Here is a 16,327-nt window from a genome sequence, read left to right as displayed (position 1 = left end):
TCTTTGCCCAACCTTTGAATTTTCTCAGATTGTGAGTTATAACTTGTAGGCCTTGCCTTGATGTATCTACTACTCGTTTTGAATGGATGCATGAATGAGTGGCTGAGTGAGTGAATGACAATGGATTCTAGTATGAATTCCTTGCTGGTTTCCTAGATGTGTGGAATGACTATGTCCTAGGAGTAGGCTACAACTGTGTGTAGCTTGTTTCTATTGTTGAGTCTGCCCCATAAGAATGAATACATTTTCCAGGTTCTTAAGATTAATTTTCCTTTCTTAGAACAAGAAATAATAGTGGGTTTGTCTGAGGATTAAATGTGGTAATTCATATGAAGTTCTTAATATAATACGTGAGGTACATAACATAATTAAAGAGCATTGCAATGATTATTCTAAAGCTGGTCTTTCACTGATTTGCTAACATAAAATATGACCATAATTAAACAGAGGAAATATTCCTTAGCCCTCACATCCATGAGCACATGAAAGCTTTGAGAATAATATTGTTAACAAACAATACTTTCAAGGAGTTAATTGCAATTTTTTGGTGTTCTCTAAAAAGAAAATGTTTACCTCAGAAACATCTTCATGCTTATCAAATTAAAAGGAGTGCAGAAATATAGCTGTTTAACATCGAAACCAGTGTGATATTAAACTATTAGGACACCTTGCAATGCATTAGAATATTATGATGACTTCCTGCAATGTCTGTTTGCTTCTTATTCTTCTTGCATACATTTCAACATGACCTTGATGTTTATGCTCTCTTTTTTCCCCTCCCAGTCCTTACCCAGTACCTCCCAACCAAATCCACTCCTCCACCATTTCCCTTCAGAAAAAAACAGGCTTCCCAGCAATATTGTCTCGAACTGCTGTAAAATAAGGTGGAAAGCAAATTCCTCAAAACTTGGTAGAAAAGGTTCTAACACTTTTTATTTATTCACAAACAGCAAAAGGCAAATAAATGTTGAAAGGGACCAGCACTCATTTACACACATTCTCCCCACTAACCATTCTGGTCTGGCAGGTGTAACCTGGCTTCTGGCAGCACACAGGTAAATGAGACTAAATATCCCTTGTCTTTGGATCCTCTGGAGATGAGCCTTGGCAGTGCAGGCTTTGTTGTCTGAGCAGAGGATGTCAGCACACAGTGGTACCCATGCAGATTATTTCTCTGCACGATGTTGTCTCCGCTGGGCCAACGGTTATTGAGCAATTTTTGTCATGCTAGATCGGAATTTTTAAGCTACATTCAGCCAATTACAACTAGAGATTTCCACACATTACTTCATGTGCTTCTTTATCTTTTGCATACACACGAGGTCTCTGTGGCCTGGTTTTCATAGTTATCTAGGGCCACAGGCACGGTCCATGGGTTGCTGCACTGCAGATTCCTGCAGTGGGCATGAGTTGTTCTTTATCACTTGTGTCCACAGTCCAAGGCTTGGTTTTCATGGTTCTCTGTGGCCACAGAAAGTTCAGCTACTGGGAGTGCAGCTGCTGTGACCTCAGGGCTGAGACTGTGAGAAGCATCAGGAAAAATGCCCTCTGAGGCCATGTGTTCTTTACAAATATCAACCAAACTTGGCATATGAAGAAGAAATAAGACTAGGCACATGCCATCAAATTAAAGATGGAAAGGGCAACCTAGCAGGAGACAAATGGCACCCAAATCAGGAAGAGTCAGAGATAGCCCTTCTTCCCACAGTTAGGAGTCCAAAAAGATAGCCAAGCTACACAACCATAACATATTAGCACAGGGCCTAGATCAGAACCATAAAGCCTCCCTTATTTTTGGTTCAGTTTCCATAAGCCCCTATGAGTCCAAGTTAGTTAATTCTGTATGTTTTTCTTCTGGTGTCCTTGACACCTCTGGCTCCTACAGTTCTTTCTTTCCCTTTTCTGCAGGATTCTCCAAATTCTCCCCAATTTTTGGCTATAGGTCTCGGCATCTGTTTCCATCAGTAGAGGAAGACTCTCTGATGACAATTATGTGAGGCCTACCAGTATAGCAATGTATCATTAGGAAACATTTTATTTAATTTGTTTTTTCTTTTCTGATTACATTTGGTTCTATCCTAGGTTTCTCTGTCATCCAGCTTCTAGTTCATGACTGTCTTAGGGTTTCCATTGCTGTGAAGAGACATCACAGCCAAGTCAACTCTTATAAAAATTTTATCTTGGTGGACTTTTGTTTGATGCAGAAGAAGTGTCTTTCCCCATCTCTTTTAAATAAGTTTGGCTGAAAGATGATTTTGTTAGATATTAGATGGTTACAACAGCCTGTGTACTGGCTGGCTTTGTGTGTCAACTTGACACAGGCTGGAGTTATCACAGAGAAAGGAGCTTCAGTTGAGAAAATGCCTCCATGAAATCCAGCTATTGGGCCTTTTCTCAATTAATGATCAAGCAGGGAGGGCCCCTTGTGGGTGGTGCCATCCCTAGACTGTTAGTCTTGGGTTTTATAAGAGCAGGCTGAGCAAGCCAGGGGAATCAAGCCTGTATGAAATATCTCTCAAGCTCCTGCTTCCTGAGCTGTGTGAGTTCTAGTCCTGACTTCCTTGGGTGATGAACATCAGTATGGAAGTGTAAACTGAATAAACCTTTTTCTCCCCAACTTACTTCTTGGTCATGACATTTGTGCAGGAATAAAAACCCTGACTAAAACAGCCTGTTTCTTGTGTCCATTTGCTTGAAAAACATCTTCCCCCAGTCGGAACCAGCCCTGTGCCACCTTGGGCACAAACTTGGCAGACTGTCCACAGAGGACTCTCCACTCTGCAGGAACCCTTGCACGCCCAGGATCTTGGGATCACTGGTGAGTGGAACACAACATTTGTTCTGAAACAAACAGGAGTGGCTTATGTGAGCAGGAACAGGGATGCAGGAAACCTGCCCTACCAGCGGCTGGGATCTGTTTCAGTCTACGCTAACCCTGCTTCAGCTTGGACACAAACTCATCAGACTGTCCTGGAGGATTCTCCACACAGGCAGCCTAGCACACCCAGGATCTTAGAATCACTGAGGAGAATCAGCCTCCAGAGAGGGCTCTGACCCTGGGAACAAGGTGAGATCACAATCTTATATCCTGGGTCTCTCAGAGACCAGTCTGAGCAGGAGAGCACACTGGCCACAGAAGCAACAGAGCTTCTTGAACAGGGTCTCTTCACCCTTACTCCTCAGCCAGGAGGCAGATCTGAGCTCCAGACCTCTGTGCACCTTCCCTTCAATAGGAGAGCTTGCCTACAGAGAGTGCTCTGAACACTGGGACTCAGGAGAGAGTTGGATTCCCAAGAGTGCTGACAGAGGATAACAGAATCACAGGAGGAACAAGCTCCACCCAGAGACAGCTAGAATATCTAACACCAGAGGTTACCAGATGGTGAAAGGCAAACCTAAGAATCTTACTAACAGAAACCAACACCACTCAGAATCATCAGAACCCAGTATGCCCACCACAGCAAGTCCTGGATACTCCAACACACCCAAAAAGTAAGATTCAGATTTAAAATCATATCTCATGATGCTGACAGAGGATTTTTATGAAGGGCATTAATAACTCACTTAAAGAAATACAGTAGAACACTGTTAACAGGTAGAAGACCTTAAAGAGGAAGCACAAAAATTCCTCAAAAAGTTACAGGAAAACACTGCTAAACAGGTAGAAGTCCTTAAAGAAGAAATACAAGAAATCCCTTAAAGAATGACAGGAAAACACAAACAAACAGGTGATAGAATGCAAAACCATGCAAGATCTAAAAAGGGAAGTAGAAACAATAAAGAAAATTCAAAGGGAGACAACTCTGGAGATAGAAATCCTAGGAAAGAAATCAGGAACCATAGATGCAAGCATTAGCAACAGAATAAAAGAGATGGAAGAGAAAAATCTCAGGTTCAGAAGATTCCATAGAAAACATGGACAGAACAATCAAAGAAAATGCAAAATGCAAAATGATCCTAACTCAAAACATCCAGGAAATCCAAGACACAATGAGAAGACCAAACCCAAAGATTATAGGTATAGATGAGAATGAAGATTTTCAACTTAAATGGCCTGTAAATATCTTCAACAAAATTATAGAAGAAAACTTCCCTAACCTAAATAAAGAGATGCCCATGAACACACAAGAAGCCTAAAGAACTCCAAATAGACTGGAACAGAAAGGAAATTCCTCCCAACACATAATAATCAGAACAACAACTGCACTAAAGAAAGATAGAATATTAGAAGCAGTACAAGAAAAAGGTCAAGTAACATATAAAGGCAGACCTATTAGAATTATACCAGATTTCTCACCAGAGACTAAGAAAACCAGAAGATCCTGGACAGATGTTATACAGACCCTAAGAGAACACAAATGTCAGCCCATGCTACTATACCCATCAAAACTCTCAATTACTATAGATGGAGAAACCAAAGTATTCCATTACAACACCAAATTCACACAAATATTTCTATGAATCCAGCCCATCAAAGGATAATAAAGGGAAAACTACAACACAAGGAGAAAATTATGCCCCAGAAAAAGCAAGAAAGTAATCCTTCAACAAACCTAAATGTAGATATAACCCCAAGAACAGAATCCTAAATCTAACAACAAATATAAGAAGAAGTAACTATTACTTTTCATTAATATCTCTTAATATCAATGGACTCAATTCCCCAATAAAATGATATGGACTAACAGACTGGCTACATAAGTAGGACCCAACATTTTGCTGCATACAGGAAACACACTTCAGGGAAAAAGACAGACACTACCTCGGTAAAAGGCTGGAAAACAATTTTCCAAGCAAATGGTCCAAAGAAACAAGCTAGAATAGCCATTCTAATATCGAATAAAATCAACTTCCAAACCAAAGTTATCAAAAAAAGACAAGGAGGGGCACTTCATACTCATCAAAAGTAAAATCTTCCAAGATTAACTCTCAATTCTGAATATCAATGCTCCAAATGCAAGGGCAGCCACATTCATTAAGGAAACTCTAGTATAGTTCAAACCACACATTGCATGTCATACAAAAATAGTGGGAGACTTCAACACTTCACTCTCATCAATGGACAGATCCTGGAAACAGAAACTAAACAGAGACACATTGAAACTACCCGAAATTATGAAACAAATGGATTTAACAGATATCTACAGAACATTTTATCCTAAAACAAAAGGATATACCTTTTGTTATACCTTGGATATACCAAGGAAGGAATAAAGAAAGAAATTAAAGACTTTTTAGAGTTTAATGAAGAGAAGTCACAACATAACCAAACTTATGGGACACAATGAAAGCAATCCTAAGAGGAAAACTCATGGATCTGAGTGCTGCCAAAAAGAAACTAGAGAGAGCATATCATAGCAGCTTGACAGCATACCTATAAGTTCTAGAACAAAAGGAAGCAAATTCACCCAAGAGGAGTAGAATGGAGGAAATAATCAAACACAGGGCTGAAATTAACCAAGTGGAAACAAAGAGAACTATACAAAGAATCAACCTTACCAGCAGCTGGTTCTTTGAGAAAATCAATAATAAACTCTTATCCAGACTAACTGGAGGGCACAGGGAAGTATTCTAACTAACAAAGTCAGAAATGAAAAGGGAGATATAACAATAGAAGTGAAGAAATCTAAAATATCTTCAGATCCTTCTACAAACGTCTATACTCAACCAAACTGGAAAACCTGGATGAAATGAACAATTCCCTAGATAGATATCAGTTTCCAAAGTTAAACCAGGATCAGGTTAATGATTTAATAAGTCTCATTTCCCCTAAAAAATAGAAGTGGTCATTAATCATCTCCAAACCAAAAATAGCCCAGGACCTGATGGGTTTACTACAGAGTTCTATCAGACCTTCAAAGAGGACTTAATTCCAATTCTCCTCAAAATATTTCACAAAATAGAAACAGAAGGTACTCTACTCAATTCATTCTATGAAGCCACAATCACTCTGATACCTAAAACACATAAGGATTCAACAAAGAAAGAGAACTTCAGACCAAAAAAAAAAAAAAAAAAAAATACTCAGTAAAATCCTTGGCAACTGAATCCAAGAATACATCAAAAGGATCATTCATCATGATCAAGTAGGCTTCATCCCAGGAATGCAGAGATGGTTTAATATACGGAAATCTATCAACATAATGCACTATATACACAAACTCAAAGACAAAAACCACATGATCATCTGCTTAGATGCTGAGAGAGCATTTGACAAAATCCAACACCCATTCATGATAAAAGTCTTGGAAAGATCAGGAATTCAAGACCCATACCTAAACATAATAAAAGTAATATATAGCAATCCAGTAGCCAGCAACAAACTATATGAAGAGAAACTTTTTGCAAACCTACTAAAATCTGGGATTAGATACAGCTGCCCACTTTCTCCCTACCTATTCAATATAGTGCTTGAAATCCTAGCCAGAGCAATTACACAACAAAAGGAGATCAAGGTGATGCAAATTGGAAAAGAAGTCAAAATATCACTACTTGCAGATGATATGGTAGTATATATAAGTGGCGCTAAAAATTCCACCAGAGAACTCCTACACCTGATAAACAGCTTCATTGAAGTAGCTGGATATAAAATTAACTCAAACAAATCAATGACCTTTCTCTACACAAAGGATAAACAGGCTGAGAAAGAAATTAGGGAAACAATACCCTTCACAATAATCACAAATAATATAAAATACCTTGGTATGACTCTAACTAAGGAAGTGAAAGATCTGTATGATAAGAACTTCAAGTCTCTGAAGAAAGAATTCAAAGAAGATCTCAGAAGATGGAAAGATCTCCCATGCTTATGGATTGGCAGGATCAATGTAGTAAAAATGGCTATGTTGCCAAAAGCAATCTACAGATTCAATACAATCCCCATCAAAATTCCAACTCAATTCTTCAACAATTTAGAAAAGGGCAATTACAAATTCTTCTGGAATAATGAAAACATAGGATAGCAAAATCTATTCTCAACAGTAAAAGAACCTCTGGTGGAAACACCATGCATGATTTCAAGCTGTACTACAGAGCAGTTGTGATAAAAATTGCATGGTACTGGTACATCTACAGACAGATGGGTCAATGGAATAGAATTGAAAACCTACAAATGAACCCACACACTTATGGTCACTTGATCTCTGACAAAGGAGCTAAAACCATCCAGTGGAAAAAAGACAGCATTTTCAACAAATGGTGCTGGCTCAACTGGTGGTCATCATGTAGAAGAATGTGATTTGATCCATTTTTATCTCCTTGTCTAAGTGGATCAAGGAATTCCACATAAAACCAGTGACAATAAAGCTTATAGAGTAGAAAGTGGGGAAAAAATATGGGCACAGGGGAAAATATCCTGAACAGAACAATGGCTGTTCAAGAATCAACAAATGAGACCTTATAAAATAGCAAAGCTTCTGTAAGGCAAAAAAACACTGTCAATAAGACAAAATGGCCACCAACAGATTGGGAAAAAATATCTTTCTGAATCCTAAACCCAGTAGAGGACTAATATCCAATATATACAAAGAACTCCAGAAAATAAAATAACCCCATTAAAAAATGGGATACAGAGCTAAACAAAGAATTGTCAACTGAGGAATACTGAATGTCTGAGAAGCACCTGAAGAAATGTTAAACATCCTTAATCATCAGGGAAATGCAAATCCAAACAACCCTGAGATTTCACCTCACACCAGTCAGCATGGCTAAGATCAAAAATTCAGTTGACAGCAGATGCTGGTGAGGTTCTAGAGAAAGAGGAACCCTCCTCCATTGCTGGTGGGATTGCAAGCAGATACAACCACTCTGGAATCAGTCTTGGTGGTTCCTCAGAAAATTTGACACAGCACTACTGGAGGGTCCAGCAATACCTCTCCTGGGTATATACCCAGAAGATATTCCAACTTGTAATAAGAATACATGCTTCACTATGTTCATAGCACCCTATTTATAATTAGCCAGAACCTAGAAAGAACCCAGATGTCCCTCAACAGAGGAAGGGTTACCGAAATATGGTACCTTTATATAATGGAGTACTTCTTGGCTATTAAAAACAAGAAATTTATGAAATTCTTAGGCAAATGGATGTATCTGGAGGATATCATCCTGAGTGAGGTAACCCAATCACAAAAGAACTCATATGATATGCACTCACTGATAAGTGGATATTAGCCCAGAAACTTAGAATACCCAAGATACAATTTGCAAAACACATGAAACTCAAGAAGAAGGAAGACCAAAGTTTGGATATTTCGTTCCTTCTTAGAACTGGGAACAAAATACCCATGGAGGGAGTTACAGAGACAAAGTTTCGAGCTGAGACAGAAGGAAGGACCATCCAGAGACTGCCCCACCTGGGGATCCATCCCAAAAACAGCCACCAAATGCAGACACTATTGCATATGCCAGCAAGATTTTGCTGACAGGACCTTGATAATAGCTGTCTCTTGTGAGGCTATGCCAGTGCCTAGCAAATACAGAAGTGGATGCTCACAGTCATCTATTGGATGGAACACAGGGCCCCCAATGGAGAAGCTAAGGAAAGTCAAGGAGCTGAAGGGCTCTGCAACCCTATAGAAGGAACAACAATATGAACTAATCAGTACCCTCCCGGAGCTCGTGTCTCTAGCTGCATATGTAGCAGAAGATGGCGGAGGAGGAGATGCCCTTGGTCTTGTGAAGATTATCTGCCCCAGTTCAGGGGAATGTCAGGGCCAGGATGCAGGAGTGAGTAGGTTGTGCCGCAGGGCACGGGGAGGGTATAGGGGAGTTTCTGGATAGCATTTGAAATGTAAATGAAGAAAATATCTAATTTAAAAAAAAAAAAAAACAGGAAAACGTTTTCCTGCTCTTAACTCTGAGGTAACATCTATCTTTAATCGCTAGGTGCTTTTAGTGGGTGCAGAAAAATGTACCCTGTTAGCCGGTGTCTATTTATTGGGAAAATGAGTTCTTTAACGTTGAGATGTATTAATGACAAATGATTGTGAATTTCTGATATTTTGATTTGGGGTTGGTGTTGATAGTGTGTGTGTGTGTGTGTGTGTGTGTGTGTTTGTGTGTGTGTGTGTGTGTGTGTGTATGCTTCACTTCTTTAGCTTTTCCTTTTGTGAGATTATGTATTTTCTATATTTTCATGAATGTAATTAGCCTCCTTGGGATGGAGTTTTCCTTGAAGTACTTTTTGTAGGGTTGTATTTATTATAGATATTTAAATTTGATTTCTTATGGGATATTTTGTTTTGTTAATCTATGGTGATTGAAAGTCTTGCTGGCTTTAGTAGTCTGGGCTGCCATCTGTGGTCTACAAGTCCAGGTCCTTCTGGCTTTTCATATCTCCTTTGAGAAATTTGGTGTAATTCTAATATTTCTGCCTTTATATATTACCTGACTGTTTTTTCTTGTAGTTATTAAAATTCTTCCTTTGTTGTGTATATTTAGTGTTTTACTTATGTTGTGTGGAAAACTTGCTTTCTGATCCAAACTATTTGGTGTTCTGTAAGCTTCTTGAACCTTTGTATGTTCACTTAAGGTTAAGAAAGTTTTCTTCAATGATTTTGTTTAAAATATTTTTTTTTAATTTGGTCTTTGAAATGGGATTATTCTCCTTTTTCTATTCCTATTATTCTTAGGTTTGATATTTTCATAGTGTCCCAGATTTCCTCCATGTTCTGTATTAGGAATTCTTAAAACTGAACATTTTTGACTGACATCAGTTTCTTTTATTGTATCTGCCATATTACTCTTTCATATAGTATTCTGTTGGTGATACTCTTATCTCTATTTCCTATTTACTCACCTAGATTTTCCATCTCTGTTATTTTCTCAGTTTGTATTTTTTCTGTTTATGTTTTCTGTTTGTTTACAGATTTTACAACATTTTCACAGTCTTAAACTCTTTTTTTTCTGGAAACATATTTTATTTCTTTTAATTAACTTTTATTTATTTACATCTCAAATCTTATCCTACCCTCCCAGTCCTCCCTTCCCAAAGTTCTTCACACTATTCCCCCTTCCCTTCTCCTGTGAGATGGTTCCCACTTCTGCAGCATTCCCCTTCTCTGGGGCATCAAGTCTACAGAATGAAGCACATACTTACTGTGACTAGATAAGACAGTCAGTCCTCTTCTTCATATGTACCAGGGGCCTCTCACCAGACCATGTATGCTCTTTGTTTGGTAGCTTAGTCTCTGGGAGCTCCCAGGGGTCCAGGTTAGTTGATAGTGTTAATCTTTCTATGGTATTGCCATCCCCTTCAGTTCCTTCAATTCTTCCCCTAACTCTTTCATAGATAATCAGAACCTCATTCTAATGGTTGGCTGGAATATCTGTATCCTTCTCAGTCAGCTGCTGGTTGAGACTCTCAGAGGACAGCCATGCTAGACTCCTGTCTGCAAGCACAACAATATATCAGTAATAGGGCCAATGTTTGGTACCCAAGTAAAGGATGGATCTCAAGCTGTGCCACAAATTGTTTGCTATTCCTTCTGTCTCTGTTCCTTTTTTGTCCCTGTATCTCTTCTAGACAGTAAGAATTTTGGGTCAAAAGATCTGAAGGTGTGTTGGTGTCACCTTCTTTCTCCTGGAGTTTGTACTCTTCAGTTTCTTTCTCCTCACTCTTAGGCATTTCAGCTAAGGTCACCCACATTACATTGTGAAAGCCTTTCACATCTTGGGTTTCTAGGACTTTCTAGAAGTTCCCTCCATCTCCTAACCCTGGAAGCTCTTATAACCATTCATTGCCATGGCTTTCTGGACTTCTCTCTTGTCTCCTGCCCTCTTTTGCTCTTCCTTCTTCCTTGTCCTACATAGGATTTCCCCTCCATTTTCTTCTTGTGATTATTTTCTCCCTTCTAAGTGGGATTGAAGCATCCTCACTTGGGCTTCTTATATAACTTCTTTGGGATTGTGGAGTGAATCATGGGTATTCTGTCATTTTTGGCTAATATCCACTTATCAGTAAGTACATAACATGCATTTCCTCTGGGGTCAGGATTATATCACTCAGGATAATATTTTCTAGTAACATCCATTTGCCTGAAAAATTCATGATGTCCTCATTTTTAATAGCTGAATAAAATCCCACTGTGTAAATGAACCATATTTTCTGCAGCCATTATTCAATTGAGGGACATCTGAATTGCTTTTGGTTCTGGGCTTTTATGAATATGGCTGCTAGAAGCATAGTGGGCCATTTGTTCTTTAGGGATAGTAGAACATCTATATGATATATGCCAAGGAACTGTATAGCTGGGTCTTCAGATAGTTCTATTTCCAGTTCTCTGAGCAACCTCCAAATTGATTTCCAGCATGGTTGTATCAATTTGCAATCTCCCCAGCAATGGAGGAATGTTTTCCTTTCTCCACATTCTTGCCAGCATGTGCTATCACTTCAATTTTTTATCATACCCATGCTGATGGGTGTAAGATGGAATCTCAGGGTTGTTTTGATTTACATCTCCCTGATGACTAAGGGTATTAAACTTTTTAAATTATTATTAATTGGAAATTTTGCAATCCCTTCAGCCCCCCCACAGTTCTTCATACCATTCCTCCTCAACCATGTCTCCAAGAGGATGCCTCCACCACTAGGCCTCCCCACTCCTAAGGGCCTCAAATCTCTGGAGGGTTAGACATATCTTCTCCCACTGAGGACAAAGTAGGCACTCCTCTGCTGAATATGTCAGGGGCCTCTGACAAGACTTAGTATGCTGTCTGGTTGTTAGCTCACTGTCTGAGAGATCTCATGGTTGCTGGTTAGTTGAAACTGCTGGTCTTCCTATGGGCTCTCCTTTCTCCTCAGCTTCTTCCAGCCTTTCCCTAATTCAAGTACAGGGGACCCAGATTTCAGTCCAATTGTTGAGAGTAAGTCTGTCTTACTCACCTGATTGTTGGGCCTCTCAGAGGATTGCCATATGAGGCTCCTGCCTGTAAGATCACAATATTATCAGTAATAGTGTCAAGCTGTAGAGCCTTCTCTTGAGATGGATGCAAAGTTGAATCAGTCAGTGGACTACCTTTCCCTCAGTCTCTTCACCATTTTTGTCCCTGCAGTTCTTTTAGACAGGGTCAGAGCTTTGATGGTGGGATAGCAACCCCATCCTTCCAATTGATGTTGTGTCTTTCTACTGAAGGTAGACTCTATGAATAATCTCTCCTCACTGTTGGGCATTTCATCTAAGGTTCCTTCTTTGAGTCCTGAGAGTCTCTCACCTCCCAGTTCTCTGGTACTTTCTAGAGGGTCCCTTCAGTTCACACCCGTGTGGGGCTGCATATTTGCATTCATTCTGCTGGCCCTCAGGGCTTCTCTCTTGTCTGCCACCTCCACACATATCTAATCATATTTCCCTATGCCCCTCCACCTCCCCTCTCTCCCAATGATTCCTTCTTTTCTCTGCCTCCAATGATTGTTTTCTTCTTCCTCCTAAGTAGGATTTAAACATTCTCAGTTGGGCTCTTCTGAATGTTAACCTTCTTGAGTTCTGTGGATTGTATCCTAGGTATTCTGTTCTTTTTTGGCTAATAGCCACTTATTAGTGAGTACATATCATGCATGCCATTTTGGGTCTGAGTTACTCAGGATGATATTTTCTAGTTTCATCAATTAGCCTGCAAAACTCATGATGACTTTTTGCTTGGAAAACTTTTTCCCAACCCTCTGCTCACAGGTAGTGCCTGTCTTTTTTGCTGAGGTGTGTTTCTTGCATGCAGCAAAATGCTGGATCCTCTTTATGTATCCAGTCTGTTACCTTGTATCTTTTTATTGAGGAATTTTGATGTTGAGAGATAATTAAGAAAAATAATTGTTATGTCCTGTTATTTTTTGTTGTTGGAGGTGATGATATGTGTTATTGATTCTCTTGGGTTTGCTGTGAAATGACTAATTTCTTGTGGTTTTGGGGGGTGTAGTTTACCCCCTTGTGTTGTATTTTTCATTCTAGTATCCTCTGTAGGGCTGAGTAAGAAGAAATATATTGCTTGGATTTGATTTTGTTGTAAATTTGTTTTTGTTTCTCTTTTTTGTTTACAGTTTTATTTACTTCCTTCATCTGTTCTGATCCCCCCCTTCCCTTGGCTTTCTTAAGAAAAAAATTCCCCCATTGTTTTTGTTTTCTTGAATCTCTTTAAGTAATTTATTCAATTCATCTTTAAGAGCCTCCATCATATTCATAACATTGGTTTTCATGTCTGTGTGTGTGTGTGTGTTTCTGTTTTTCTGTGTTTCAGCTGTGTTAGACTATGAAGGACATGACCTAGTAGGATAGCTGAGTTTTGGTGGTACTGCATTGCCCTGGCTATTGTTAATTGTGTTCTTTCCCTGATCAGTATACATGTGGGTTTGTGATAATTTAGGTTTAGTTTCCTAATTTCTGAGTAAACCTTAATTGGATGGATGTATTTTCCCTTGGCTTCTGTTTCCATTCAGGTCATCTAGCCAGAGTTGTCTGTGCTTCTGGTGATCAAATAGCTCTTATTCCTTAGGGTGTCTTTGCTGATGTTTTGGAGGACTGTATTACCTCTGAGGTTTGGGGTAGAGGCATGTCATCTCTGGTCTGAATTGTGCAACATCACTTGGCCTGTGTGGTTTAGGGTATTGTAGTCTCTGGTAAAGCAGAGTATTTCTGATATTCTGGGTACTTGTGTAGCCTCTGGGTTTCCAGGTACAAGCATGACTTCTGGTAGAGCAGAGGGCTGCTTGGCTCCAGTTATCTAACTGGCCTTTGATAACAGAATTGTGAGCTAGAATAATGAGCAATGGGAGAGAGTGCTGTTGGGGATCTGGGAGCAATCTGGAAAGTCATTTCATATCTGTGGTGGGGTTGTTGGCTTCTAGCCTTAGGTAGAGCAGTATGTTTCTGAAGAAGTCACTTCCATCAATGTTTAGAGCATCAATTCCCCCTGGATATGTGATTGTAAAATGGTGACTTAAAAGCATTGGTGTTTTAATATATTTAAAATACAATAGAAGTTTAACAACTTTTTGAAAATTTGAAATCTTATTTTGTCATGATATAAACTTTTAGAAGCCTGATTTTTTTCTAAATGATAAAGAGAAAGGGAATATATCTAGGTAGAAGAGGCAGAGGGGAGGACCTGGGAAGAATACACAGAGAAGAAACTATAATCTGAACATAGAATATGAAAAAAGTCTATTTTCAATAAAAGGAGATAATGTGGGAAAAGGCAAAAACAAAAAGAGAAAAGAAAAAAACTCATTTTCTAATGTGGTTTAGGCAGGGCTTTAGGGATTTTTATTAAATGATAATGATATAAAACAAATTAAAGGAATAGAAATAAAACTTTGGGGTAGTATGGAAAAATCATATTTAAATTACTTAAAGAATGTTTTAATCCTTTAAAGATTCCATGTTTAAGACAAACTCTTCTGTATTTTCTTAAAAATTATGATTTATTAATAAATTTTTATAGTGTCTGTAAGTGTGTGTATGCACACATGTACATGCACAAATTCATTTGAGCTCTGTGTATGATTGTTGGCAGTATGCACCTATGCACATAAAATTCAGAAGACTACTTGTGGGTGTCTGGTTTTTCTTACCATATGTGTTTCGGTGATGGAACTCAGGTTGTTAGGCATGGTAGCAAGTGTCTATACTTGCTGAGCCATTCTATTGGCTCAGAAAATGTTTCTTTGATTCTAGAGCTAAAGAATCTGATATAATTATTACTGAAGTTGCCATCCAATCAATATATGTAGGCAGATATAATAGATAAAAATGATTGTTAAGGTATACAGTTAAAAATAACTGTGTTTCAATAAGAAAATGTCATTTATTGTATATACAATGGTTTCATGTTTTTATTCCCAAAATTTTCTTTTCTTTTTCTAACTCATGAAGACTGACATAGAAATCAGGAATCAGATAGGAATGGGTAACTTCTTAAATAGTAAAGAATGTTGTTGATCTTACCATAATCATTACAGAAATTCTCATGTATGAAGTCTTTAATTATAAACATTTTACTGGTGACTTAGCAATATTTTGTTTCCTTTTTTCCTTTTTATGTTTCCCTCTACAGAAAGCTGACCTTGCAGTTGCTCCACTGGCTATTACCTATGTTCGTGAGAAGGTCATCGACTTTTCAAAGCCGTTTATGACACTTGGAATAAGTATTTTGTACCGCAAGCCCAATGGTACAAACCCAGGCGTCTTCTCCTTCCTGAATCCTCTCTCCCCTGATATCTGGATGTATATTCTGCTGGCTTACTTGGGTGTCAGTTGTGTGCTCTTTGTCATAGCCAGGTAACATGCTCACTTTTGTGATTTTTTTGGCAATTGTTACCTCTTTTTTCTAACTAATAATTGTCAAAAGTCACAATCTCCTTTCTTGTCTTTCTTTCTGCTGGGGTGCTGAAGACTACCAAACTTCTAAGAATCACATGAGTAGGCTGCCTTTTGGGGCAGAAAGCATGCTGGTTGTGTCAGTAAGCTGCAAATGTGGTAGGAAGTATTTTTCTCTTTTTAACCAAAATCTAAAAGGAGTCCAAATAGTTAAAACTTAGTTTTCTTCTTCTTTATTTGAGATGATAATTATGTTGCAAGATTCATACTTTTATGGCTGCCATAATGACACTGAAGTCCATTATATTTTTTGAGATAATATATTTTATGAAAAAAATAATTATAATTTTAGATGTAAACATCTATGTTGATTGAAATTTTCATAATCTATGACTATATGCATTTATGTGCCCCATAGTCAATGTTAAATAATAAATCGTATTTTTTCAGTTTTATTATTAAGACACTTTTGAAAATCATTGTCCTCTTTTGAAATTTTATGGTAAAGTCAATGCACTTTTCCTAGTAGTAGAGTTTACTAGTTTTTCATTTAGATAAACAATAAAATAAAGTGTGTATAACATATTTTATATATTTATCATTTTACTTAACTAGTTTAATGTTGAGATTTGACAACTTAAGACCACTATAATTTGCATTTATTTCTACTAAGCAGCCATACAGCAATCGAAATTGTATAGTAGAGCCTCTTAAAGGTTTTTACCTTTTGTAGGATTTTATTCTTCCTCAAAATTAGAATTTAGAGTTTGAAATATATAACCTTTTAGTTTCTGCTTTTCTGTGATCAATGAAAAAAAAATCAAGAAGATCATTTGTATTACCTTTGGACAAATATTTGTTCAGTTACTACAACAAGCCACTCTACTTCACAGGTATTCAGAAAATTGAGACCAGGTATTTGTAGAATTAGTGCAGCCCTATAACACTTTCCACCTAGAACACAGAACAACCATTCTTTTGTGTCTTCACATGAACCTCCTCTGTATAAATAAATCCTAGAA

General features: G+C 38.1%; 1 protein-coding gene across 3 annotated transcripts in view; it reads left to right on the top strand.

The window, feature by feature from the left end:
- Nucleotides 1–16,327, top strand: part of Grik2 (glutamate ionotropic receptor kainate type subunit 2) — a 700,738-nt gene that overhangs the window by 501,921 nt on the left and 182,490 nt on the right. For all 3 annotated transcript variants that reach the window (XM_021173658.3, XM_029482440.2, XM_021173659.3), the window contains exon 12: nucleotides 15,043–15,266. In XM_021173658.3, the coding sequence (XP_021029317.1) occupies nucleotides 15,043–15,266 (224 nt within the window). The remainder of the gene's footprint in view (nucleotides 1–15,042; nucleotides 15,267–16,327) is intronic.

This window comes from Mus caroli, unplaced genomic scaffold, assembly GCF_978045245.1.
Source record: "Mus caroli unplaced genomic scaffold, Mus_caroli_1 scaffold_9, whole genome shotgun sequence".
NCBI classification, from domain to species: domain Eukaryota; kingdom Metazoa; phylum Chordata; class Mammalia; order Rodentia; family Muridae; genus Mus; species Mus caroli.
Note: the sequence above shows the minus strand (reverse complement) of the source record. Positions and strands in the feature narration are given on the sequence as shown.